General features: G+C 67.7%; 1 protein-coding gene across 8 annotated transcripts; it reads right to left on the bottom strand.

The window, feature by feature from the left end:
* Positions 1-534: 534 nt before the first annotated feature.
* On the bottom strand, positions 535-25,006 carry PLXNB1 (plexin B1). 8 transcript variants are annotated; one of them, XM_045856879.1, is made up of 38 exons: positions 24,853-25,006; positions 20,353-20,405; positions 18,618-19,730; positions 17,574-17,756; positions 17,105-17,233; positions 16,888-16,988; positions 16,451-16,583; positions 16,014-16,170; positions 15,610-15,718; positions 15,408-15,516; positions 14,320-15,003; positions 14,056-14,178; positions 13,813-13,935; positions 13,338-13,431; positions 13,081-13,253; positions 12,795-12,946; positions 11,364-11,469; positions 11,032-11,168; positions 10,548-10,724; positions 10,191-10,362; positions 9,785-10,027; positions 8,855-9,096; positions 8,559-8,705; positions 8,192-8,292; positions 7,889-8,106; positions 7,531-7,709; positions 7,303-7,369; positions 6,937-7,083; positions 6,098-6,266; positions 5,726-5,829; positions 5,557-5,641; positions 5,158-5,330; positions 4,854-5,014; positions 4,605-4,752; positions 3,723-3,787; positions 3,520-3,595; positions 2,525-2,599; positions 535-1,244 (listed from the first exon to the last, which is right to left on the bottom strand). In XM_045856879.1, the coding sequence occupies exons 3-38, from the start codon at positions 19,722-19,724 to the stop codon at positions 1,140-1,142; spliced, it is 6,474 nt and encodes a 2,157-aa protein (XP_045712835.1). In that variant the 5' UTR covers positions 19,725-19,730; positions 20,353-20,405; positions 24,853-25,006; the 3' UTR covers positions 535-1,139. The 8 variants fall into 8 exon arrangements, with proteins under 8 accessions (XP_045712835.1, XP_045712842.1, XP_045712837.1 ...); XM_045856886.1 differs by lacking the exon at positions 8,559-8,705 and adding an exon at positions 8,706-8,854 and having other exon boundaries at positions 8,932-9,096; positions 24,853-25,005; XM_045856881.1 differs by lacking the exon at positions 24,853-25,006 and adding an exon at positions 24,634-24,774.
* Between the last annotated feature and the right edge of the window lie 633 nt (positions 25,007-25,639).

Genomic DNA, 25,639 nt, shown 5'->3' with positions numbered 1-25,639 from the left:
CAGCCAGCACGAGACCCGGTGAAACAGCCTCGAAGCTCACCTCCACCTACAAACCAGGAAAACCACCCAGGGCGGCCATCACACGGGCAGGCAGCTGCGTCAGGAGCCCCCACCTAAGGCACCTTGACTTAGAAGACACCCAGTATCCGGGGGCTCCTGAGGACGCCCCAGGCTACAGGGGGTTGGGGAGTTCAGAAACTGGACCGTGGGAAAGGGCCCCGTGGCCCAGTCTGCCTGGGACGTGCATCCTTCCCCAGCTCCTTCCCGGACAGACGGAACTCGAATGCAGGAGCCAGAACACTCACGCTGCAGGTAAGGCAGCCCCCTCCACCTGGGTTGCAGACCACCCCCCCACCCAGGGCCCGGCCTGGACAGGGCTGCCATTTCCTTCGTGGGCTCTGAGCCCAGCTGCCCTATGCCCACCCCAAGGGTGCAGACCCCACACCTCTGGTGCCAGCTAGCAACCGCCCCCCCGTCCCCCCCCCCCCCCCGCCGGGGCAGGGCCTGGGCCCAGCCCACGAGATGGACGCCACGCAGTGTGTTACCCTTTAATGAAGAGCTGGGTCAGTGTGGCCACCGTTCTCCCCAAGGCCCCCCCCAAACAGGCACCCCTTGCCACTGGCTGCGTCCGAGGCAGGGTGGCCCCAAGGCGGTCAGCCCTTCTGAGGGCTCAGTTCGCAGCGGCCTAGGAAAGGCGTTCATCGCTCGGACCCGGGGTGGTGGCAGCAGCAAAGGCCGGGGGCGGCTATGCTGAGGTCAGAGCTGATGGCGGGGAGGGCCGGACAGCCCATGCCCCCCTCCTTCCTCTCTGAACCCCGGTGGAGTTAAGGGCAGTGTTCAGGAACAGTCCAATCTGCCCAGGGGTTGGGGGGCCTTCATACCCGACCCCCCGCCGACTGAGGTCACGCAGCCCACAGCTCACGGGGTCGCTGGGCTCGGGGAGCAGGCAGGCCACCACCCCATCGGCCGCAGGGCCCCAGGCCCGCGAGGTGAGTCCAGCAGGGCCCAGGCCAGCGCCACCAGGAGACAGGGGCCACCTCCCACTAATTCGGCTCATCAGGCACTACAGGCATCTAAGAAGGTGGTTTCTCCCTCGAGGTTCCGGCAGGGCCGAGGCGACGGCAGGGCTCGCCGGGCCCCTACAGGTCCGTGACCTTGTTCTCCACGGCCGCGGCCATCTGCTGCAGCCGGTAGCCCAGCTGCATCCTCTGGGCGGCGCCGTCCTCCTCCAGGGCGGTGATGATCTGGGTGAAGTGCAGAGACGGCCCGTCAGGCGACCTGCCCAGCCTGCTCGGTCACTTCCAGGCAGACTTCAGCGCCCCCCCGCCCCGGGCACTGGGGCACAGTTCGGGGCCCCCCACTACTTCCGGTGTGACCTCAGGGCCTCGTCAGTGGGAGGGAGGGAGGGAAGGCTATCCACAGAGTCACTACTATGGGGTTTTTAAGGATTAGTGACATGGGGCCGGAAGTAGCCCTCAGGGTCGCAAATAGCCACCTCCCCGGGGCAAACCGCTCTCCGTGAAGGCCAGCCCCACCGCCACACTGGCCTTCTCCCCACGAACGCCCCAGAGGCCCTGCCACAGCGCCCCCACCAGGTAATGAGCATTTCCTGAATCCCTACCCGCCAGGTGCCGGGCACGGAACAGGGACCCAACAATGACAGATGTGACCCTGTCCTCATGGGGCTCACGGGTTGGGGGACAGATACTGACCCCCATGACACCTTAAGTGGGGCAGCCACAGCGGGGGCAGCAGGAACTGAGGGGCTTGCCCACAGTGTCCCCGGCCTCCCTGACACCAGGGCCACCGCCATTCGGAGCAAGTGCCTGGACGCCACACTGTATGTCGGCTCCTTTCTCCCCTCAGGCCCAGGGCACCCAGCGGGCCACCACCCCGCAGCCACCCAGATGTCTGGGTAGGCGCTCGTGGCCCACAGCCAGCAGGCTGGCTGGCTGGCTGGCTGGCTGGCGGGTGCTCTGATCTTGAGGCCCAGCCCAGGAGCCCCCCAGAAAGACGATGCCATCGTGACCTCCCTCTCCCCGGGCCCCGTGCCGAGCCCCTCCTCTCTGGTGGCCTGTGCTGCCCAGTCGGGCCCAGGCCTGCAAGAGTGACCGTGCCCAGCGCAGTGCCACCCACAGACTCAGATGAGAATCTGAGCAAGGGCAAGGTCAGGGCAGAGGTGGCAGCTGTGTGCCCCTCCTAGCACATCCTACATACCATCTCTAGGCCTGGTAGATCCCCAGCCGCTGCCCACCACCGGCACCACCACTGGCACCACCACGGCCGCCACGCCTGGGGGCCCCGCCGAGGAGCCCGGACGTGGGGCGGGGACAGGTACCAGCGCAGTCAACACCAGGAAGCATGTCTGAAGAGCGCTCCCCAAACCCAGGACTCAGCTGCTCCCCTAGCCTGTGCCCGGAGGGGTGATCCGAGGGCCCCCCGTGAGAATCCCAGGGCCAGACGCCCCACGCCCCACGCCCACCTATCTCCCCCGTCCCCAGTGAGGGCCCAGGGTGCCGCTCACCTGGTCATAGTATTTGTTGATGTACTTGTAGAGTTCATGCAGGGCCACGCGCGCCCCCAGGTCCCCAGAGTAGTTCTAGGGAGGACAGAGAGAGGAGACGGGGTCAGGGGTGCCGCTACCCACCAGGGGAAGCGCAGAACCCGGGAGGGGGTGGAGGAGCAGGGGGCCTGGGAAGCGGAGGATGGGCCCCTCTACAGACCGGGGTCCCAGCGCAGCTGGGCACAGGGTGGGCCAAAGGGCCTCCTTGGTGGAAACCCCATGCCTGCCGTTTCCGCAGGGTCTGGGGTCCCGCTGGGACCCTGCCTCTCCCCCCTTCAGGGCTCCAGCTGAGACCTGGGTCCCCCCCGCCCCCCGTGACTGCAGAGCCAAGCAGAAAAGGTGCAGCTCTGCTCTCGCCCCAGCCTTGCCCGAGGGCCCCCCGCAGGCGCCCCCCAGGTGCACCTCGGACCATGGAGGTGCTATCAGGTCCCCCAGCCTGTGCGGCACGTATGGGGATACAATGAGACGATAAACAAAGCACCCCAAGATACACAGAAACACCCCAACATCACAGCTGCTTTCACTGTGGTGGTCGGGATTGTCCCTGTCCCAGAAACCCTGTTTGTAAATTCCTGGGTGGGAGTTTGGGGCTGCGTCAGGAGCAGGTGGGGCGCACCCACAGCACCCCAGGAAGCAGAGCGCCAGAAGACATCAGCAGGCCCGCCAGGCTGTGCTGGGCTGAACCCCGGCAACCTCGCTACCTCGGGGTGTCGTCCACAGACCCCACGAGGGCCGCAGGCACCCGGCACCTGGCTGGGTCAGGGTGGCGGCGGCTGCGAGGACAAGACCCCCACTGCTTTCCGATGCGATTCTGGGGTCCCGCTCTTTTGAAGGGGCAGCTGAAACCTTCCACTGCGGATGACACAGGGATGTCCCCGCAAAGGGCCAGCGGGAAGGGCAGGACCCTGGCGGCGGGAGGCGTGTGCTTAACCCGAGAGGCAGAGGGCGGGCCGTACCCGGGACAGCTCGGCCAGGATGGAGTTCATCTCTTGGTCGCTGGCCGGGATGGTCTGTCGGATGTCTGCGTAGTACCTGCCGGAGATCGTGGGGACGGCAGCCGCTGGGGCAAAGACCCACCCCCACCCCGCCGGGGCCGCCTCCACTGCGACGCCCCCCAACCCACCCACCCCGTCCCTCAGGACCTCCCCCTGCCCGGTACCTTTCCACCATCCGTTTGTAACGGGGGATGTCCCGCGCATACAGCAGTTTGTTGATCGGGGAGTCCTGGGCGCCAGCAGGAAGGGGTGGGGAGAGAAGAGGAAGGATGAGACCCCTGTGAGTGTGACGAACTGTCCCAGCCTGCACAGCAACGCTCCAGTTTGAAAAGTCCCCCGTCCCAGGAACGCCCCTCAGACCCGGCAACCGGGACGGCTGGTCACCCTCGCCCACTGCCTTCCACAAGGACCTCCTCCCTTCCACCGGGGCCAGGCGCTGCTCTTGTCACTGCCCTCTCCGCGTCCTGCCCCCCAGCTTCTCCCCGGACAACTCCCAGGCCGTTTGTTCCTCAGCTTGGGTGCCCCCACCGGGCCCGGCAGGGAGCCAGACCGTGGGGCAGGGAGGGGCAGTGTCGTGTGCGCCCTGCTGCTTTCCACGCGCTGTCCATTCCCCGCGCGATCGCTTCAAAAATCGGGGAACTGACCCAGGAAACGAGGTCCCTCGCCCAGGCCAACTCACTCCTGAGCGGCTGGGCGGGGATTGGAAGCAAGTCTCTCAAACTGCGAGAAGGCTCAGCCTCACTCTCAGGTCCGACCCCTACCCAGCCCCACCCAGCCCCCAGGCCCTCGGTGGCTCTGTGGCCCCCTCAGGGTCGGCCCTCACTAGTGGCCCTGGCCTCCTGACCCCCCCCCGCCCCCCGCAGGCTGCACGCACTCCCACGCCTTGACCCTGTGATTCAGCACCCGGCAGCCCCTGCCTGGGCCCGTCCCAGACGAGATGGAGGCACCACCGCCCCCCCAGGCAGCTGAGGGCCAAGAGCCTGGCCCGGAGCCTGTGCACATCCCTGGCCCAAGCACAGCCTCAGTGTCCCCCCCTCCCCACTGACCCGGCCCAGCTTGTGGTCGGCCAGAGTGCAGGCGTCCATGAAGGTCTGCGCGATGACCAGGAGCACCGCGTCCATGTTGTCGGACGTCTGCACGTCGAACACGAACTGCGGGTTTTTGATTATGTTGACCCAGAACCTCAGTGGCAGGCTGCGGGCAGGCAGGGCAGGCGTGGCCGGTGAGCACGCGGCGGGGGCTGGAGAGGAGGAGGCCCGGCGCCCCCAGCCCGGCAGGGGTCCCCACGCCCACACCTGTTGGTCTTCCAGATGTGGACTGTGTCCTGGTCGGAGATGCCGTGCTGCTGGGCCTGCTCGTCCAGCAGGTCAAAGAAGTACTTGATGGCGAGTGGCACGGGGCGGCTGGTGCTGAGGATCACCTGGAACAGGTCGTCCACGAACTTCTGCAGGGTGCCCTGCGGGGGACGGGAAGCACGGAGGTGTGTGGTCAGCAAGGGGGCTTCAGGCCAGGCCCGGCCCGGCCCCAGACTCAGGGTGGAGGCCCGTGGGAGCCCTCCCCGGCCCCCCAAGCCCCGCCCCACCCAAGCCCCGCCCCCACCTTCATGGACAGCAGGCGGGTCAGGTAGATCTCCGGGATGGCCTTGGCTCGCTCGCGCTCCCCGCCCCGAAGGCTGCCCCTCCTCGGCCGGGGCGGCTCCGGCTCCTCACTCGGCTTCACCAGGTGCCAGGGCCGGACGCCGCCCTCGTCCACGTCCTCCAGCATCGGGGTCCCTGCGCCAAGGCCACACGCGTGTCCCCACCTCCTCAGGCACCCCCTCCTCTGAGCCCCAGGCTCCTGCCAACTCCTAGGAGCGGGGGGCACCCAGGGAGGGCTTCTCTGGGTGGGTGGGTGGGAGGGAGGGAAGGAGACACAAGCCCCTCCGAGGCCCAGGGTTCCTGTCCCGTCACTGGGCAAAAGCAGGGGCAGAGGGCCGTGGTGGGGGTGTGGGGTACTCACTCTCTCCGGGGACATAATCCTGGTTTTCCCGAAGAACGTGCTTCGTGAGGCAGGGCACCAGGGCCACCGTTGCTCCATCTGGGACCTGCTGACCACAGCTGGTGGTGACCCCTCCGCCAGCCGCACCCCCGCCACACCCCTCCTCCAGCTCCCAGCCCCCCCACCCCACCTTGTAATGCTGCAGGGTGTTCAGCCGCCGCCACAGACCCTGGACCTCAGAAGTCACGTCCTCGTCCGAGAGAATGAGGTGTCCGGCCACCCCAGACCGCCACTCTGCAAGGGCAAGGGCGACTTGGTCCTGGGCTTCCTCCGGGACACCTTTTCTGCAGTGGAACCTGTTCCTTCCTCCATGAGGACACGTGCCCCTCCAGCAGGGGGAGCCCTGCCCAACCCCTCCGAAGACCAGGAACAAGTGCCCGCCGTCGCCGGCTGTGGGGGGGGTCCCTACACCACCCAGCTGTGCCCCCACTCGGCACCCCACCCTGCAGCGCAGCCCAGCTCTGGCTCAGGCCCCCCGGCCACCCGTCCCCTGTGCGCTCACCGACATCTAAGGTGCGGGGGTCTGGCCGCTGGGCGAGAGGCACCCCTTTATAAAGCTGGTCCAGCATCTTCTCCTTGGCCTGGGAGATGGTGTCACAGTCCAGCACCTTCACAGGCACGCCCTGGGCCTCGCCCGCCGCCGGCCCCACGGCCAACAGTGCATTCAAGGTCTGCACGGGACACGTGGGAGCAGTCAGGCCCCAGCTCCCACGTGGGATGACCGAAACGCAAGGCCAAGGACAGGGGCCATCGGCGGCCCCAGCACCTGGCACAGTGCCCTAGTGACTCTGTCAGGCGAATGGCAGAAGTGAGTGAGCACGAGTCAGGTCCCCCGGCTCCTGGCTCGGCTGCAACACCCAAGGGACGCCCCCCACCCCACCTCACAGATGGCCGGGTGCGGCAAGGCCTGAGCACGATTTTCCCAAAGGCCCTCTGCGCGGGTCCCTGGAGGGAGAGCACACCCAGAGGGACACGAGGGGCAGGTCTGCCAGGGCGGCCGCCAGCCCGCTGGGCACTTGACATTCCTGGCAGGACAGTGATATCGCAGCCGGGCAAAAACACTCAGGCCGGGTACGGCGAGGACTCAGGCTGGCCCCGGGCAGGGCAGCTGCTCCCCAGACCCTGGCTGTGGCCCTCTGACTGCACCCCAAGCCTGGGACCCCCTGAGGCCCCGGCCTCAAGGTCTGGCCCTTAAGCTTCCATCCTGCTCAGCTGGTCTAAGGGTGTCTCCCAGGGGCCCAGGGGGCTGTCTCCCCAGACACAGGCAGCCACACGTGACCACTGGCGCTCACGCCCACCCCCCCCAGGCTGACACCCCAGCGCGCACACACACCCCCTCACCAGGGGGCGGTACTCCACGTCCTCTCTGAGAAGGCGGTTGTCATTCAGGGTGTACTTGGCTTTACCGGTCACGCTGTCGACCGGCCCCTTGTCCACTTGATGCTTAATCCCGCGGAAGAGCATGTACAGAGGCTCCCCGACCGCGTCCTGGGGGAGCGGCAGGCGGTGAGCGTCCCTGGGGCGGGGGACGGGCGCGGGGCAGAGGTGTGTGGGACGTGAGCCACCACCCTGGGGCAGGGGACGGGCGACAGGCTACAGAGGGTAAGGTGACCGTGGACATGGCTGGTGGGCGGGGGGTCCGGGGCTGCGGGGTCTGGAGACGGCCCCGCCTGCAGGGGGAGCCCCACCCGCCCCTGCCTCGCTCACCCTGACGAAAGTGTAGAGGCAGATGGACATCCAGTTGGAGAGCAGCTTCTCCACCACGGTCTCCGTCCTGGGACGGCAGGGAAGGGGGAGCAGGGAGGCGGGGTCAGCAGGGGGCGCCGCGGGGCTCTCTATTTCCCAGACCCCCAGGCCCCGGAGGGCCTGACTCAGCTCCCGGCCCCAGGTGCCCAAAGCCACCAGGCGCCCCCTGCTTCCAACCCCTGCACAGACCTGCGCAGCATCAGCTTGGGGTTCTTGGCCACGTACTGGGCCACCAGGTCACTGAGCAGCGTGCGGAGGATGTCGGTGAAGTACTCGAGCTTCCCGTGCAGCGCCACGGTGAGCAGAGACGCCACGTAGGCGCGGTCCCGCGCCGAGAAGGTGCGCTGGCTCTCCAGGGTGTGGATGAACTGGGATCAGGGAGAGGGGGTGGGAGGGAGGGGCTGATTCGGAAACCCAGGAATGGAGAAGGGGCGGGGCCAGGTGGGCGGGGCCGGGACAGCCAAGGTGTGGGCGGGGCCGGGACAGCCAGGATGTGGGCGGGGCCAGAACAGCCCCGGTGTGGGCGGGGCCGGGGCAGGGCTGGCACCTTGGTGAGGAAGAGCTTGCTGTTGAGCAGGTTGGAGAGCTGCCCCAGGCCTTGTTCCACGGTGGGCCGCCTGCTCTCGGGCACGCCCAGGTCCCGGTGCAAGGGCGACTCCTGGTGCCCCGGGAAGAAGACCCGCTCGGCGTACACCTTATAGTCGAGGAAGGGGATGCCGCTGCCCAGAAGGTCGCTGGTGAGATCCGTCATCTCGGTCATAAGGTCTGTTGGGGGGAAGAAGGCAGGTGTGGGTGCCCCGCGCACGCGAGGGGAGCGGGCTTGGGGGCCGGGCCCCCTGCGCAGCCTCACCGGTGAACTCCTTCTTGCAGCGGTCCCGCACGCTGCTCTCCAGGTTCTCCAGCTGGATCTGGACCTTCTTGTAGTCCCTCAGGGCCTGCTTGCTCTTCCTCCTGCTCGGCACCAAGGTCAGGACGGGAAAGGCTGCAGGGGCCCAGGCCTCCCTCGGCCTGCGGTCTAACCCGGGGATGCCCAGCCAGGCGGAGGTCCAGCCCACAATAATTCAAGCCTGTCCCATCCCTGTCCAGTCACACCCACCCACGTCCTGGGCTGCCTAGCACAGCTGAGCCCAGAGAGCAGCAAACTACAACCAGGCCGAGGACACCGGGGACCCGTTTTTGTAAGGAGAGATTCACTGATGCGTCTGAGTATTGTTTACCGCCGCCTTTGCGCTCCAATGGAAGAGCCGGGCAGTGGCAGCAGCGACCGCCTGGGCGTGCAAAACCTCTCTGGACCTTTACAGGAAGCGTGCCGGCCCCTGGCCTCGTCTGTCGCTCCCAGCCCGGCCTCACCCGGAGGCACCCACCTGTATATGAAGACGATGATGACCACGCCCACGGCCAGAAGAGAGACGCCCGCCCCCAAGCCCGCCTGGGCCGCCAGGGGGAAAGCCGCGGGGCTCTCGCCATCGTACTGCACGTGGCCCAGGGAGAAGCGCAGGTTCCCCATCTGCACCTGCACGAGGACGCTGCCCTGAGCGAGGCTTCCGCGCATGCCCGACGCCTGGCCCCGCCCAGGCCCGGCCCACTGACCGTGAACTCGGGCAGCGCCTCAGGTGCATCCCGGAGGGGCAGGGGCTGCTCCGTGGGGGGCTCGCAGTACAGGTGGTGCCGGGTCAGCGTCTTCACCACGCAGGGGCCGGTCCCTATCATGGCCACGACCTCCTCCTTGGACATTGCAAGGTCCAGATTCTCCCCCTGGAACACGAGGCCACCGATCAATCACTCAGAACTCTTCCCTGAGGGGAGGAGCCAGTGGTCCCTCAGATCCCCTGCCCCCATATGTGGGAGGGCTGGTCCCGAGGCCTGTTCCCAAGAGCAGGGCTGCCGGGGCCTCGGCACCTGGTCCCCTCCCTGTGGGTGGGGTGCGGCCCATGACATCTTCCGGGGCTGCCAACCCCCGTCCTGACCTTTCTCCGCCCTCCCTGTCTTCTTTCCTCAAGTCCTAACTTTCCCAGAGCTTCTGAAGGCTATAAAGTTGTCCCGAATTCTGCCCGGTTGCCTACCTACGGCCTTTCAGTCGCCCGCCTGCGGAGTGTCAGAACACGTGCCAAGTGTGTGCAGGAGCCAGGCTCTCTGATAGGCATCAGCCCAGCACCTGCTGGGTGCCAGCCACGCCCCCCACCCCGTCTGCGCGTGCCAAGCTATTTACATATTGCCATTTGGCCACCTGCTACAGAGGACGTCAGGACCCAGGCCACCGGAGCCAGGCCCAGCCAGGTGTATTGAGCCAGGCGCCCCCCCACCAGCACCCCCAGCCCGCGCCACAGGAGGGGTGAGGCACCAGGTGCACCCACTGGCCCTGGCTCTGCAGCCATGCCCTGCCCCCCACCACACACAGCAACGCCATCCAGCCATGGGCAGGCTCTCGGACACCCAGCAGTACCTCCACAGAGAGCACACTCCCGGGCTTGTGCCGGAACGGCGTGGTGGGGTCCTCGGGGTTGAGGGGCTGCAGAGTGGGGTCAGCCTCATAGGAGAAGGGCGTAGGGTTCAGCGTGGCGAAGTCGAAGACCAGGCTGTCGAGGATAAACTCCACCTGGACCCGGGCGTCCTCGGGCAGGCCCGGGAGGGCGGGCGTGCGGCAGGTGATGAGCCGGGAGGAGTTCACGTGGCAGAGCTCCTCAAACTGGGTGTGGGAGGGGAGGGACCGGGGCGGGTCAGGGAGGGGCCTGCAGGAAGGGGGCCCACAGGCACGGTGCCCGCCACCCACGGCTGTCCCGGGGCGGGGTGTGGGTGAGGTGGACCACGGGTAGCCCAGCACAGGCAGGGGGTGCCCACGGGTGTCCTACGTGATGATCGCCACAGGAGGCTCCGGGGGCGCACGCGGTCTCCGGGATCACGTGGCGCCTCTGCCCAGGCCCCTGGCCCGGCTGCAGCGCTCTTGGTGCCACGGTCACCCGGATCCTTGGTGTCTGCACCACGTCCAAATTCTGGCCACGGACCCGGATCTCACGTCCCCCACTGCAACACAGCCCGTGGGCCGCTCGTGGAGTCGAGAGCCAGGCTTCAGAGCATAGCCCAGCCCCAGCCCAAGCAGCGTGGGGGTCGCAGCCCCCAGGTAAAGCCCTACAAACCCCCTGCCCCAGTCCTGGGCCTGCAGAGACCACCCTACCCCACGCGCCGCAGCCACGCCCTGGGCCCAGCACCTGAGGAAGCTCCTGGTGGGGCCGACAGAGGTGACGTTGGGGTCCGGTGTGTACTCGAACTGGCTGTGCTGAAGCCTCCGCTCGGTGGCCCCAAACCACACAGCCACGGGGAGCGTGGCAGGCGCGGGGTGGGGGCTGGTCGCACACTGCAGCTGCTCTGCCTGCTGCCCCGGCAGTCTAGGGAGGGAGGCAGGAGTAGAAGGCAGGCCGGGCTGCCTGGAGGGGGCGCGGGATGGGGGGAAGGTGGTTCCAGGGCAGGGACCCGCCCGGGCCTCAGCTCACTGCCCTTCAGCATGGACTGGGACTGCCGTCTCCACGGTGGACCCAACAGGCCACACCCCCAGGACAGCCCCCGTGCAGGGAGGACCTGGCCACTTCCTGACAGAGCAGACTCAACCCTCCCCCTCTCTCCTCCTCGGCATCCCGTCCCCCACCCTCCCCCCAGAGAGCCCGGATTTTTGCGGAACAAGGAAGCGGCCCTCACAGGTGACAAGGCTGGTCTCCAACTACCACTCGGATGTCCTCCAGCCGCCCGGTCAGGAGCTTGGAGCCGTGCAGGGTGAGGCGCGTGCCCCCGGCTCTGGGACCTCGCAAGGGGAAGACGGAATGCACCTTTGGGTCCTGCAGGAAGGGGGACAAGGACAGACAGACAGGCATGAGGCCAGAAACAGGGAGGCAGAGGGAGCCTGAGGCAGACACTATGGCCCTGGGCAGGGGAGGGCAGCAGGGGCCCAGGAAGGTGAAACCAGGTGGGCTGGGAGGAGCCACCCAAGGGGGCAGCCCATCAGCAGCGGGGGGTGCCCAGCAGTCAGGCACCTGGTAGGCGAAGTCGTGCTCCGAGACGCCACGTCCGCGTCCTGGCACCTCCACGGTCACAGCGCCTGCCACCTCCCTCCCGCTGGCCTCAGTGACGCACACAAGGCTGCGGAGACAGCACAGGCTGGGGGCCGGGCTGCACCACGGGACCCCCGCCCAAGGACCGGGCTGCCCTGCCCCACCCCCCACGAGACCAGCAAATCCTCTCGCTCTGGAGGGGAACCCACATGGCACACAGGAGGCTCCCGCATCTGAGAACCAGAACCCGTGGTTTCCACTCCCCACGTCGAACCCGAGCCCACTAGCACGGAGGACGCTCTGGGAGGGGCACACGTTTCCAGAGGAGCCCCCGGAAGGCCGGCTGCTGAGCTAACGAGGGGGCCTAACTGGCCACCCTCACGTGCGCACAGCACCCCTCACAAAGTGATGAAAACTTGACTTCCTCGAGGAAAAAAAGTCCCCGAAAGCCTCTAGCCAGGTCTGGGGAGAGGCATGGACGGGAGGTGAGCCATCTGAGCAAGCGCTGGCTCTCAGCCAGAAGACAGGAGCTTGGGGCGAATTCATGTCCGCAACGTGAGCCCGCAATGGCCTCACCCCGTGACGGCGTCACGGTCACCGAGGAAGCAGAACAAGTGGAGTGTGCACTTCGCGGCAGGGGCTTAAGCCAGATCACAGTTTATAATCACTTTGTAAATCACTTCGGTCTCTTGGCTCCAGAATCATTAATGGTCTAGAGAGTCCCCTGAAGTTCTCAGTCATAACACACGCGGGGGAAAACTACACGCTCTGGCCAAGTCCCGTTCAAAGCGCCCGTCTCCCGGCCCCAGCACGGCCCACAGACCCAGGTCTCCCCGGCTGAGGCCGCGGATCTGCCCTGCGGTGGTTGGGGGGGGCTCTGCTGTTCAGCTGGGTTTGGGACATGGTGATCATGGCTATGTCCTTGGGGAGGCCCCATGCATGCGCTTCTGGGACCTTGCAACCACCAGCCAGGTTACCGAGAGCCAGGACCCCTGTAAGCCTCGAGCCTGGGAAGGACCCCGGCACTCAGCAGGTGTGCCACACCTGCCCTCTGGTGGGGGGGGGGGGGCAGGACAGCACCAGGGGAAGAAGGGTCCATTGGTGAGAAGGCCAGCCCCTGAGCACAGCTGTCTGGGAGCTGAAGACCCTGCTACCACAACTACATCCGTGGTCACTCTGAAACCCGGGTCTGGGAACACCTAGGTGACGCCAGGAAGCAGAACCACCTGTCAGCCCAGGCCCAGGAGCGACCCCCTCCCCCACCACAGCCCCGGCCAGGGAGCGGCAGGTGCAACCGCGGCACCGGGGCCTCGTGACCGGAACCAGGGACAGAGTGGGCAGGGAGGGCAGATGAGGCGCGGGTGGGCGGCCCTGAGCAGGAGGCGCCCCGCTCCTGGTGGCCCAGCGGCTCACCTGCTGGAGACCTCGTACTCCTGAGCGTCCACCACGCAGGGCACTCCGGCCACCCGGACCGTGTCCTGCACGTCCTGCACGTGCTGGCCCAGGTTGGAGCCCCTGATGGTGACGCGGGTGCCTCCGTCCACCGGCCCGGTCAGCGGCTCCACCTGTTCCGGGACAAGGACCGCTCGCCTGCGCCCACCTGGCAGCCCCTGGCAGCGTGGGGAGCTCCCCACCACCTCGAGCCCCCGGACCCCCGGCAGCCCACCCTCCCTCCCAGGGTGGCAGCATTCCAACACACCGAGTGGATGAGGGGGGCCGGGCACTGGGAGGCCACAGCCTCGGCGCCACCACAGGCTTCCCGGGCCACGCAGCGCGCATGCTCGCCCTCGCACCACACGCAGCCGTACTGGGGCATGGCGGTTTGGCAGTGGCTGCAGTCCCCGTGGCCCACGGAGCAGTCGTAGAGCACCACTGGGGGCGGCAGAGACGGACGTGAGAGGCGGGCCCGGAGGAGCCCTGCCCCCAACAGCCAGCCCGGCAGCCCCCGCGGCTCACCGTGCAGCCCCTCGGCGCTGTCCACACGCAGGCGGCCGGCCCGGCGCAGGAACAGCCCCACGTGGAGCTCCGGCTGCGGAGTGTCGTAGCTGAGCTGTGGAGGCGGGGGTGGGGTCAGAGTCTGGGGCTGGGGGAGGCAGCAGGCCAGGGGAGGGGTGGTCGGGGAAAGGACCAAAATGACTCATGGTGGGAACACAAAGACCTCGGTCAGACCTGGGGTGCAGGAACCCGTGGGACCACAGGGCCAGAGGCAGAACTGGAGTGTAGGGACCCGGAGGGGCCACTGGGTGAGCAGTCAGCGCTGAGATACAGGGACCCCACGGGACATGGGATCAGAGGTCAGAGTTGGGGCACCAAGACTCCCTCAGGGTCACAGGGTCAGAGTTAGCTAGGGCTGGGACGGGTGTGGCCCCGCTAGCCGGGATCGGGAGCCAGCCCGTGGCCAGGCCCCCCCGCCCCGCGCCCACCCAGGCACCTGCAGCTGCTGGCACGTGACACGGCACCGCGTGTCTGGAGGAGGCTCACACTCGACCTGGGCTGCCACCGCCACCTGGCGGCCCTCCAGCTCCATCACACACTCATGGTCTCCGGGGCTGTCCTGGGGGCAGAGGCCACGGCTGTGGGGGCAGCGTCAGGAGCTGGGCCTGCGGAGCCCCGCGGCGACACCCGAAGCGACACCCGGACCCGCGAGCTGGACCCGCGAGCTGGACCCGCTCACCTGGAAGAGGCGCAGGTTCCTGCCCAGCAGCCGCAGGTGTCGCTGCACGTGCACCGGCATCAGCGTGGAGCCCTGAACGCTCTCCACACAAGGGCAGGAGCTGGGCCCCCCGCGCACCTCGTCCTGCGGGCACCAAGAGCAAGGCAGGCTATGGGCCTCGCCCGGCCACCTCCGTCCCCGCCCGCGCAGGACCGCCCGGCGAGCCAGGGGCTGCCCCTGCCCCCCGCCCCCGCCCGAAGCCCCCTTCCCGGGCTGGGGCCTCACCAGCTCCCAGAGCCCGGGGGTGTCGTACTGGTAGTCGAGGCCGGACAGGAGGATGAGGGGGGCCGGCGGGCCCTCGTGCTCGGCCGAGTCTCCATCACCTGAGAGGAGGGTGGAAGTGGAGAAGGCGGGTGCGTCACCCCCCGTCCACTCGTCCGCCTCGGGCAGCTCGCCGCCTTCTTTCGTGAGCCAGTCCGGAGCGGGCTTCGCGGAGCCGGCGGCCCCTGGGAGAGCGGTGGCGGGAGCCGTGCTGGGGGGCTGGTCCTGGGGCACCGCAGTGGGGGAGGCCCCGGGGCCGGGGTCTGCGGGGGCAGAGGGCAGCGCCACTGCGTCTGAGGGCGACGGGTGGGAGGCCGAGAGGTCCTCGGGCGTGGCCACGGGTTCGAGGTCGGTGACAGCGGGGACAGCGGTTCCAGGTCTGTCCGGGGAGCTGGGAGGGGGGGGCTCCTCGTGGAGGGGAGACTCTGTGGAGGCCGAGGCAGGTGAGGCCATTGTGGGGCTGGGACCTGCCCAGGGCAGGGAAGGACTGGCCTCAGGCGGGGCGTCTGAAGCTGTGGCTGAGGAGGGAGCCTCAGGCTCCGCGGGAAGGGTGTCAGGAGTCGGGGTGACCGTGGTGGCTTCGGGGGCGGCAGGTGGGGAGGGGGTGGGTGCACCTATCGCGGGAGGGGCTGAGGGCAGAAGCAGGCTCTGAGGGGGAGGCAGAGACAGACAGGAGGGGCCACTCAGCAGGCAGGCGCGGGGGCGGGCGGCAGGCAGGCAAAGGGTGTGTTAAGAGGAAAGGGGACCAAGGAAAAGAGAAACAAAAACAGCCCATTAATTCTCCAAAGGAGAAAAGCGGAGGGCAGGCTCCGGGGCACCTGTGCTGAGGTGGGGCCCGAGGCCCAGACCTCCCCGCCGCTCAGCCACAACCGTCCTCTGCGGGACGGTGTACGCCGTCCGCACGAGGCACCACGCACAGCAGCTGAGGTGCACGACAGAGCCGCGGGCGGGCGGGCAGGTGGGCGGGCACACAGACCCCGGGCCGTCAGAGAGCCTCTTACCGGGGGGCCCCGCACCCACCCTCCATGCGCCCAGCCCAGAGTCACGCTCACCTGCCGGCTGGCCACCATGGGCCCGGCGTCGCACGAGGCCTTGTGCGTGCACAGGTGCTGCCAGACGCACCAGTGACACCCCCAGCGGCTGCTCACGCAGGCCTGGCACCTGCACAGAGCACAGCCGTGGGGAAGGGGTCACCCGGGGGCAGGGGTCGCCACGGGGCAGCCCCGGGCCTGGGGGTCGGGGTGAGGGACTCACTGTGCAGACGGGTGGAGGTCGGTGACGGCCACACAGTCGTAGAAGGAGAGAGAAGATCTGGCGATCACGACCGCGCCAAACCTGAGCTCCACGCTCACGGACACGTGGTCTGCAAAGCGGGGGTGGAGCGCCAGGGCTGAGGGGCGGGGAGGGGTGCTCAGCCCCCACGCCGGTATCGTGAGACCACACAGAGTGGAGTTGGCGCCCCGAATGGGGAAGGGCACCCAGGGTCGAGGGGCGCAGGGCGCAGGACACAGGACACAGAATGGGGACTTGAGGGCCTTGGGGACTAGTGGGGAGACTCAGAGAAAGGCTTGAATTCACACCTCACCCAGACCACGCCCCTGGGAGCAGTGTGGGAGGCGGGCTCCCAGGCCCTGGGGCCGGTCCCTCGTCTCACGCACCGGCTCCTCTTGGCAGCGCCGGGGCCCCGCTAGGGTCTGGGGAGGGGCACGTCACACCAGAACTGGTCGACAGGGCAGGGCTCTGGTGTTCCCCGAAGTGGCAGGAGTAGGACTCCCCCGGCCGTAGGGGCGGCAGGTCAGGTATGGACAGGAAGACCTGCCGAGAGAGGCCAGGACACAGCGCTGGGGTCGCTGGGCAGCAGACCGGGGCTGGTGCTCAAGGGGCACCCAGTGTGGGCGGGTACCAGTGGCCACCAGCACCCCCACCTTCACAAACACCCTCGGGCCTGGTTACGAACAGAGGGAGAAGGCGAGGCCCCAAGAGAAGGAACTCGTGCGAGGCCACGTGGTGTCTGGTGCACCTGACACCGAAATCCAAGGTGTGGACCCCCCTCTGGAGCCCTCCCCACCAGGCCCCGCCCATGCTAGTCCCGCACCTCCCTCCTCTCCTCTCGGCTGATGTTGGCTGGATTCACGGCTGCCACCTGCAGGCAGCCCAGCTCAGGCTGGAAGCTCCACAGCCACCTCTCTGGGACCTGGCCCCGCGAGCACTCAGAACGGCGACTGCACCTGGGCAGCAAGAATGACCAGCGTCTGCCTGTGACCCTCACAGGGCCCCTGGGAGTTCATGGGGCAGGACCACCTATGGCCCTGGGCAGGGTCCTCCCCTGGGCCACGACGCCAGGATGGGGGTGCCCTGGCAAGGCAATGACACCCGGGGTGGAGGATGCAGTGAGGGACTGGGACATCCAGAGGTCAAGGGTTGAAGGTGAAGGGCCAAGCACCAGGAATCCTGGACAGGGTGACTTCACAGGAGCACCGAGGGCACGAGGCTGGGGTTAGGGCCGGGGCAGGGGGTGGGGGGGTCACCGACCTGCCGAGGAGCACACACCACCCACAGTAGGGGTCCCTGTGGGCCAGACACGACTCGCAGTCCAGGTGCTGTGCACAGGCGGCCACGGGAACCTTGAGAAGCTGTGACGGCAAAGGGGGCGTGAGGCCAGCAACCCAAACACCGGTGGCTCACCCATCCCGTGCCCCGCCCCAGGCCCCTCCCAGCGGCCCGGCCCCAGCTGTCGCCTGGCACTCACTGTGCTCTGGGTCATGACGTACAGGTGCTCGAAGGCCCCGTCAAAGATGAGGTCTCTGCTCACCGCAGACCCCTGCTGGATGCTCTGCGTGGAGTATGGGTGGCCATCACTTCCCGGGCCCAAGTACACCTGAGATCAGAAACCACGAAGTCTGGGCCCCGAGTCCATGGCCACAGGCCCAAGGGTTCTCCCTCTCCCCACAACGAAGCCAAGTACGGGTGGACTTCCTCCCAGGCAGAACACGTCACGACACCCAGCCCTGGGGGCGGCAGTGGGGACCAGGAGGGGCGGGGATCCCAGTTAAACCCCACCCAGCCCCAGGAACAGGAGCATGGGTCACCTCCCCCATTCTGGGGTCGGGGGGCCTGTCTCAAGCCCGTATGCCAGCCCCAGGGGTCCCAGGAGTCGCCTGGCCCAGGCTGGGCTCCCAGAACCTCGGGGCAGGGCCCAGCACTTCCCGTGGACTCACCCTGTGCAGCCGCCCTTGACTGTCACCCAGGAAAGCAACAGTGTGTCCATCCTCCATGGTGACTGCCACCGCTGTTAGCTGAACCCCTGGCCACTCCAGAACTGGCGTGGCTTCCAGGGGGACACGGCTGGCCATGGGGCTGGGCGTGTGGTCTGAGCCGCAGGGGTAGGCGTCCAGGGTGTCCTGCAGGGAGCAGGGAGCACGAAGCACCACCGGTGAGGCCCTCCCTGCACGGCCTCCTCACCCCGTCCCCCCGGGCACCCCACTGCCTCGCCCAGGCTCTCCACCAGTTCCCCCGAAACAATGGTCCCCTCTGCCGGGCCTCCCGGGCTGACCCGGTCCCTGCCACCGGCCTCCCCAACGATGTCCCCCACAGCTGTGTCCTCAGCCCTGCCGAGCCAGCTTGTCTGCAGCTGCCTCGGCACAGTCTCCGGCCGCCCCTTCCTCCTCGTTGATTCCCGCCTGTCGGGGACCCCACCTCTGCGCACCCCTGGCCTGGGAGCTGCTTCCTCCAGTAATGTAGGCATAAGCTCAGCCTCCTCCCAGCCCACTCCTCCCAAGCCCCCTGCTCCTTGCACGCTCAGCCCCAAGTCCACAGTGGCCCTCGGCCCTGACACGGCTCAGTGACCCAGGCCCCCGAGTGCAGCTTCCCCCGGCCCTTCTCTAAGCCACCCTGAGGCTAGGGCCAAACAGTCTCAACCTCACCTGCCCTCTTGCTGGAAAACCTCAAACAACTCCCACTCCCCTGTCTCCATTCTGGGTGGTCGTCCTGTCCCCCAGACACCCTCTCAATCCACCTACACAAATGCCGCCCCTTCAGAGCCCAGGCCAAGCCCCACCCCCCACCAGCTCTGTCCCCCTGAAGGCCACACTTACCGTAGACACCCCCCCAATGCCCACACACCAAGGAAGTCACACCCATAACGTCGCCGACCTGCTCGGCCCCCACACCGCCACAGGCTTCCCTCCAACTCCCGCAGCACAGCTGCTGGGCAGGGCGAGCCTGGCCGGTGGCCGCGGCGACGGCGGGGGGCCGGGACTCACCACGGGCAGCTGCGCGCAGTCCGAGTTGACGTCGTACTCGATGTAGGCCACCTCGGCCCCGTCCTCGCCGCGGCCCTCCCGCGTGTAGCAGGCGTCTCGCGTGAGGTTGGCGAGGCGGTCCACCTCGTCCAGGCGGAAGGCACAGAGGGCAGAGGCCCCCGACACCCCCGCGGCCGCCGGCGGCGGCCGGCCCACCGAGGGCGAAGCGGCCGAGGAGAAGGCTACGAAGAGCACCTCCCCCCGGGCCACCTCCCTGGACGTGGCCACGGCCGCGGCCTGGATCCGCCCGTAGCGGCCGCCCTGGCAGGCCAGGGGCAGCTCCACGTAGGAGTAGTAGTGCTGGTCCCGGAGGCACACGCGGGACACGTAGGCGCGGAAGGCTCGGGACTGGGCCTGCAGGTCCCGCCGCAGGAACAGGAAGTAGGCGCTGTCCCCACGCGCGAAGGCGCTCACAAAGTGGTGGCTGTACTCAGAGAGGCGGCCCACGGCCAGCTTCGCCGTCTCCTCGTAGGAGAAGACAGCCTGGGGGTCCGGCGGCCGCAAGGCCCGGGTTGTGATGGGAGGGATGCCGCCCCCCACGCCCCTGCTGGTGTACCCCCGGCCCACGAACAGCAGGGGCTCCCCGGCCAAGCCCTGCGCCACCAGTCCCACGGTGCTGACCTCAGGGTCGTTGGCGGCCACATACTGGGTGTCCCCAGGCCGCTCTGGCCTTAGCAGCAGCTGCCCGAGCTGCCCGAGGGCCCGCTGCTCGCAGACCCCCTGGTGCACGCTCCCGCACACCACCAGGGCCCCCGGGCTCACCAGGAGCAGCTGGTTCGGGTTGTCGGTGGGCTGGGCCTGGGGGCACTCATCCCGCACCACGGGCGGCAGGCAGTCCCTGCTGTCTAGCACGGGGCCGGTGGGCACCGCGGCCTCCAGCTGCAGCTCCGGGCTCAGCTGGAACAGGGAGTTGGTGGCCCCTAGGTAGATGGTGCCGGAGGTGGGGTCCCGTGCCAGGTGCTGCAGATGTGTGCCGTTGGGAGTGAAAGCAGCCGGTGGAGGGGCGTGGAGGGCGAGGACCCACCCAGCCCAGAGCACCTGGAGAAGGCCGGGGCCGAGGCCGGGCATGGTCACCTGGCAGGGAGAGAGGTGGAGCAGGGCTCATGTGGCCACCAGAGAACCCCGGGGCCACAGGTGAGGGACAGGGTGATGTCACTGCCAAGATGCCCTTCCTAACCCAGGGGGTAAACAGAAGCACTGTGGCCCCGGCTAACCCAGGAGCATCTCCTAGCAAGGGGTCAGGAGATCTTTCCCGGAAACGTCAAAACTGCCCATTCTCTGCAAGCACTGTTCTCTCGGGAGACCCCGACCCACCCCCCTGCGGCACCCACCCCAGGGGCCGGAGAGTGAGTGAGGGTCTGCAGAGGCGGGGCCATGGGAAACAGCCTGCGCCCCCGGGACCAGGGGTCCTGGGAGGGGCAGGAGGAAGTGGGTGATGGGAAGGGGCCCAGAGCCCGGAGGAGGGAGGGCGAGGCCCCATGGGCCACCTGCAGGTGGGGCAGGGCAAGAGTTGGAGGACGGGCCTTTCGGGCAGGAATCCACAGGGTAACGAGCACAGAACCAAGGGCCGGGGAGAAGAGGGAGCTTCCTGCCACCGGGGAGGAGGCCTTGAAGACTGGACCCCCACCCTAGGGAAGCCCCCGAGAGAGGTGGGAGTCACGCTCCTCCTAGGTGCCTAGGTGTGGGGCAGGCTCACCTGGCAGGGCCAGCTGGGTCAGGAGACAACGGCATGACCTGTGCAGGAGCCACCTGGCCAGGGAGAGAGCGGAGCGTGAGGCTGGAGGCGGGGCCGCGGGCACGCAGGGGCAGCACAGAGGTGCCCCCGCTCCCCGCGCAGCCTGCCGGTGGAACCGGGCCCGGCCTGGCCCTCGGCCACCAAACACATTCCACAGGGGACGCCTCCTCTGAGCCGCTCAGGGAGGGGGTGGGCGGGAGGACCAGGCACCCTCGGGGCCTGGGAAAGGGCAGCTAGGAAGGAGCCCCAGGGCTGGCAGGGCTCTGTCCACTGCAGCCCCTTCTTCCCCGGTCTTGGCACTCTGCCACTCCCACCCTCTGCCCAAACCCCACCTCCCCGGGCACCCAGGAACATGCCTCCGCACCGGCCAGGGGCTGTCCTAGCCCAACCGCCACAGCACGTAAGCAGACACATGCTCGCACACACCGAGAAGCATGAGTCCCATGCACATGCTCGCACACACACACAGATGCACACAGATGCAATCTGTACACACGGAACACAGGCAGACACACCGCCCCCATTTACACACCCACAGAGACAACCTCCTTACACGCACATCGCACAAGCATGCACTTTGCACAGGCACAGGTCACACCCACATACCAAGGACATACACATTTGGGCACCCACATGCAGACTCACGCACACCTCCCCGGTCCGAGCCCTAAGGCCTAGAGGGCTGCGGCAGCCAGGCCAGCTCTTTTGCTATTTTCTCTCCACAAGGTCAAAGGAGATCCAGGGCCCAGGCTGGGGGAGGGGGCGTCCTGGAGTAAGTCGCCATGCCCAGCTGTGCCCCAGACCCTTCCTCGCAGGCCCCAGCTAAGGCCTGCTGGGGCCAGGAAACCATGGCAACACCATCCTCCCCGGGCCTGGTGGTCCTCAGCCAGCAGCACCAAGGCTGGTGAAGGGCTGCGACAGGCCGTACATCCCCGGCCATGAGACACTTCCCCGGCCTGCCTGTACCCAGGCCACGTTGCCCAGCCCCTCCTCTCCTTCCCCGCGGCTGCCAGTCTGTCTGTGGGAGAGCTTCCCTCGGCCGGGTCAGCTCCTCCCAGCCAAGGGCACCGTGGGGTATCCCCGAGGCTGCCTCGGAGTGAGTGGGGCTGGGCCACAGGCTGGGAGGAGGGTCCGGCAGCCCAGTGGGAGCCGTGGCCACTGCCCGGCTGGGCAATGCTCCCGAAATAGCTTGGGGGTTTCCATTTTTAGTGTGCAGAGAACAGGGCAGCTCTATGGGAGCAGGAACAAGGCCGCCTCTGTCTGCCGCCCGAGGGGGTGGGGGGCGGGGGCGGCAAGGAGAGTCGTGAACCCGGCCAGAAGCCCAGGCCTGTGGCAAAGCCAGGCTTCCCAGCAGCCCCCCACCTTGTTTCCAAAGGGTGAGGGAAGAAAGTTTCCTCCTCCGGGAAGGCAGGGTGTGCCCAAGGATGGGCAGAGGCCACCTCCTGCGCTTGGCCGCCGCTCTCCCCCCCACCCCACCCTGCAGCCTCCAGCTCAGGTATGTGCCGGGGCCGGCATCCGTGGCTAGCCCAGCACTCACGCCTCTATCCGCGCACAAACATTTGCTCAGGGCCTTCTGTGTGCCAAGACTCTCTAGCCCCCAAGGGGCAGCAACCCAGACACTCCCCAGATGTAAATCTCCCCTGGGTGGCCCAGAGGAAGACGACGGGCGGGATCAGAACGGCTCCTGAGGGACTAGGCTTCTGAAGTCTCTGACACCCGGCCTAGAACCCCTTGCCCGTCCCCACTTGCCACGGGAGGGGGAGGAGGAAAAGGGCAGGGACAACTTCCCTTCTGTGCTAGGCATTCCTGGCTCACGCAACCTCTGCCGCAGGCCACAGAGCAGCCCCCCCGCTCTCCATCAGCCCCCCTCCTCAGGATCCTCAAGCGGAATCGAAGCCCGTCCCTCCCCCCTGGAGTCTCCGGGGGCCCCGGGGGCCTGCGATGAAGACCGGGCCCCTGCGGCCCCCACCCTCTCCCATCACATGCCTGCAGCTCCCCCACACATGCTCCTCGTGCCTGGCGCCTGCTGCAGGCCGCTGTGCCCCTCCCTGACAGCACGCGGGCTGCTCCCACCGCCTGGAATGCCCACTCCCCCTCCAGCCCATCAACTCAGCTCCCAGCCATCACCGCCCCCCGGGGAGCCTTCCCTGTCCACCGGAGCCGCTGAGCCCACTCCGTGCGGTGAGTGGGCAGTGCTGCCTTGGGCCGAACGGGCAACAGGACTGCTCTGCCCATGACAGGTGACAGGGTGTATGCCTGGCATTAGTGCCACCAACCAAGGCTACTTTCTGCCCCGCTCCACCCACTCTGGACTTAAAGCTCCTTGAAGGCAGGGAGGGTGGGTTTTGATTCAGAGGCCCCGGCGACTGGGACAGAGCAGGGTGACACAAAGCAGCTGCTCCTTGTAAGAACGCCCCTTTCATAGCCAAGGAAACCTAGCCCGTGGCAAGGATGGGGGGCTCTCTGAGCTACTTGGCCTCTCCAAGAACAGGGCGCGAGCAGCACCGTTACTAAGAGCAGGCCAGGGCGGGCTGAAACGCGGGGTTTGGAGCCAGGCCTCACGTCCCCAGCTTGCACAGCCCCGACCTCCTGCCCACTTCGCAGATGTCAGAGCCTCACTCTGCCCGCGTCCAGGCCTGCCCTGAAGTCTCCGCCGGCCCACCTTTCTGGGACCTGAGGGGCAGGGCCCAAGCTGCCTAATTCCCTCCACGAAGAGCAAGCACTTCCTGGGCCCCTCTGGGATGTCCTCACCAACCACCGAGGCTCACGCACTCTGCCCTCCCACATCTGGAGAAGGGTCATGGCCAGCCGGCAAGTTCCGGCTCCTGGAAACTACTGGGAAGCCGGCCTTTCCTTCTCCCCACTCTGCCGGGAAGTTACTCATTGACTGAGCTGCAGAGCGCAATGCTCGCCCCGTTGTTTGTGCGTTGACACGGGGTGGGAGGATCCACCATTTATTTACCCGGCCCCCGCGAGGACTCAACCACAGTTTGTGTGCGGAGAAGGGGTCCCCCCGGGAGATGCGCGGTCCGAGGTTCACCGTCCGCATTTGTCGGCTGCACTGAGCGCAGCCAGAAGGGCTGTTACTACGAGCGGGGAAGCCTCGACCTCCCCATCGGCTCTTCCCCGGCCCTCCGCCCTCCTCTCCCGGGCTGCGGGCAAGGACCCTACCAGTGGTCTTGGGAGGGCGGGGAAGGGGCCGGCCGGTTCCGGCTGAGGCGGTGGCGGCGAGGAGGGGGCGCGGAGGAGCAGCTCCACCTCCTCTGTCTCCCAATCGCGTTACAGGCGCAGCCGCCAGAGTTTCCATTTACGCGGAGAAGTGTGGTCCCAACTCTCAGGACCGAAGCCGCCCACTCCTCACCACCCGGCCCCTGCCCCGTGGGATCCAGGCCCGAGGCCCTTCCCCTTGGGGCACGCCGCGGCGCCGGGTCCCCACCACTCCGGTCCCCCGCCCCGCACTCACCACCCGGCCGGGCCCGCGCGAGGAGCGCGCCGAGGCGGACGCCGGCCGCTCCGGGCTCGGGAGCTGCGCGCGGCGACCTCGCCGCCCCCCTTCGCCCCTCGGAGGTGGGTCTGGCGGAGCCGCAGCTGTTACCCGGAGACCGAAGGGCGGAAAACTGCGCCCGCTGCCCGCCCCTCCCGCCGCAGCGCTGCCACCGCCGGGAACAAAGGAGACAAAGCCCGTCGGCCGGGCCGGCTCCGCTCCTTCCCCCGCGCCCGCCGGGCCGCCCTCCCCCCTCCCGCCGCCCAGGCCAGGCCGGAAGCCGCCGGGAGAGCCGCGCGCGCCCGGAGCCGCCCGGGACCCCCCGCGGGCTCCGCACTTGCCGAGGGCCAGAGACTCGACCCCTCCCCCGTGGGGAGGGACAGGCTGCACCCCGGAGGTAGCCAAGGCGACGTGGATCGCAGCGGGGTAGGGGACGAAGTGGAGCTCCGCTTGCAGGCCGCCCCACCCCACCCCACCCCGCCCCGCCCCCGTCGGGCCTCACCTGCGCGCCGCGAACAACCGGAATTGGGAGCCCTCCCTGGATGGGAGGGGCGGGGAACGCGCAATGCACCCCAGGTGTGGTGGTACCTTGAGCGCCCCGGCCTCTTCCTGCCCGCCAGCGTCGGGTGGGACCCTCGCCCCTCACCTGCTCCTACGGTTCGCTAGCCACCACCGCCTCCGCCCTGCAAAGTCCCGAGCTTCCCCTCTTCCTTTCCAACACCTGCCTCCCGCGGTCGCCCGCCTCCAACTTTGTTTACCTGAGCTCCCAGGCGCCTAGTTTCTTCTGCCGCGCCCGGTCCTGCCCACCAACCCTACTCCCAGGACTCCCAAACAGGCAACCGCTCCTTCCGGCCCCCACCTCCGGCGGTGGTGCGGGAAGAGCGCAGGCACTGGGGCTGAGGCCGGGTTTGCGCCATCACTAAGCCAAGTAACCTGACCCCTGCCACCCCCCACCACGCACCCGCCTATTTGCTCACCAGCAAGTGGAGGTGACACCACCCCTAGCCCCACTGTTGAAGGTCGGCGCGGTCGACTGCAAAAATGCACGAGCGAGGGCGCGTTTCCTTCTTTTTCCCCCTGGCCCGTACCTGGACCCACCCCAAGCTGGGAAGCCTTGGGCAAGTCTAAACTCCCTCACTACCAAATACCTGGGCGGTCCGAGGAGGAGCTGCGGGCAGAAGGTTCTCCCCAGAAGCCCATTTGTGCCCCCTGCTGGGCCTTTCTCACCCTGGCCTGCCCATTGCAAACTCCCGTGGGGATCTGGCCCGTCCTATTACCTACTAGGACTTTTGGAGGATTTTGGCTCCAGGCCATTGCGATGGCCTCCCGGCGGGAAAATCTGTCACACATATGCACCACCCCGGAAGCCCCCGGAGCCTCCACGCGCTAAGGGCAGCCTCAGCCAGAAGGTTCAGGTCATCCCCACTGGCTGCTATGGGAAGAGCTACCGCAACGCCCACCCTCCTCCCACCTGCCGCCCCCCAGCCCCCCCTTAAGAGTCCGCCTTTTGTCCTGGCTGACGTGACTCGGTCCAGTCGGGTGGGCTGAGTCCTGCGAACCAAAAGGTCGTAGGTTCAGTTCTGGTCAGGGCACATGCCTGGGTTGCGTGTCTGCTCCCCAGTCAGGGCGTGTGCAAGAGGCAGCCCGTCAGCGTTGCTCCCCCACATCAGTGTTTCTCTTCCCCTCTCCCTTCCCCTCTCCGCAGTCAATAAAATAAACAAAACTTTCTGTAAGAGTCTGCTGTACTCTCGTCTACTGAACTCT

Source organism: Phyllostomus hastatus, unplaced genomic scaffold (genome assembly GCF_019186645.2).
Source record: "Phyllostomus hastatus isolate PE091 unplaced genomic scaffold, TTU_PhHast_1.1 phas_scaffold_129, whole genome shotgun sequence".
NCBI classification, from domain to species: domain Eukaryota; kingdom Metazoa; phylum Chordata; class Mammalia; order Chiroptera; family Phyllostomidae; genus Phyllostomus; species Phyllostomus hastatus.
This window is presented reverse-complemented; position numbering and strand designations above follow the sequence as displayed.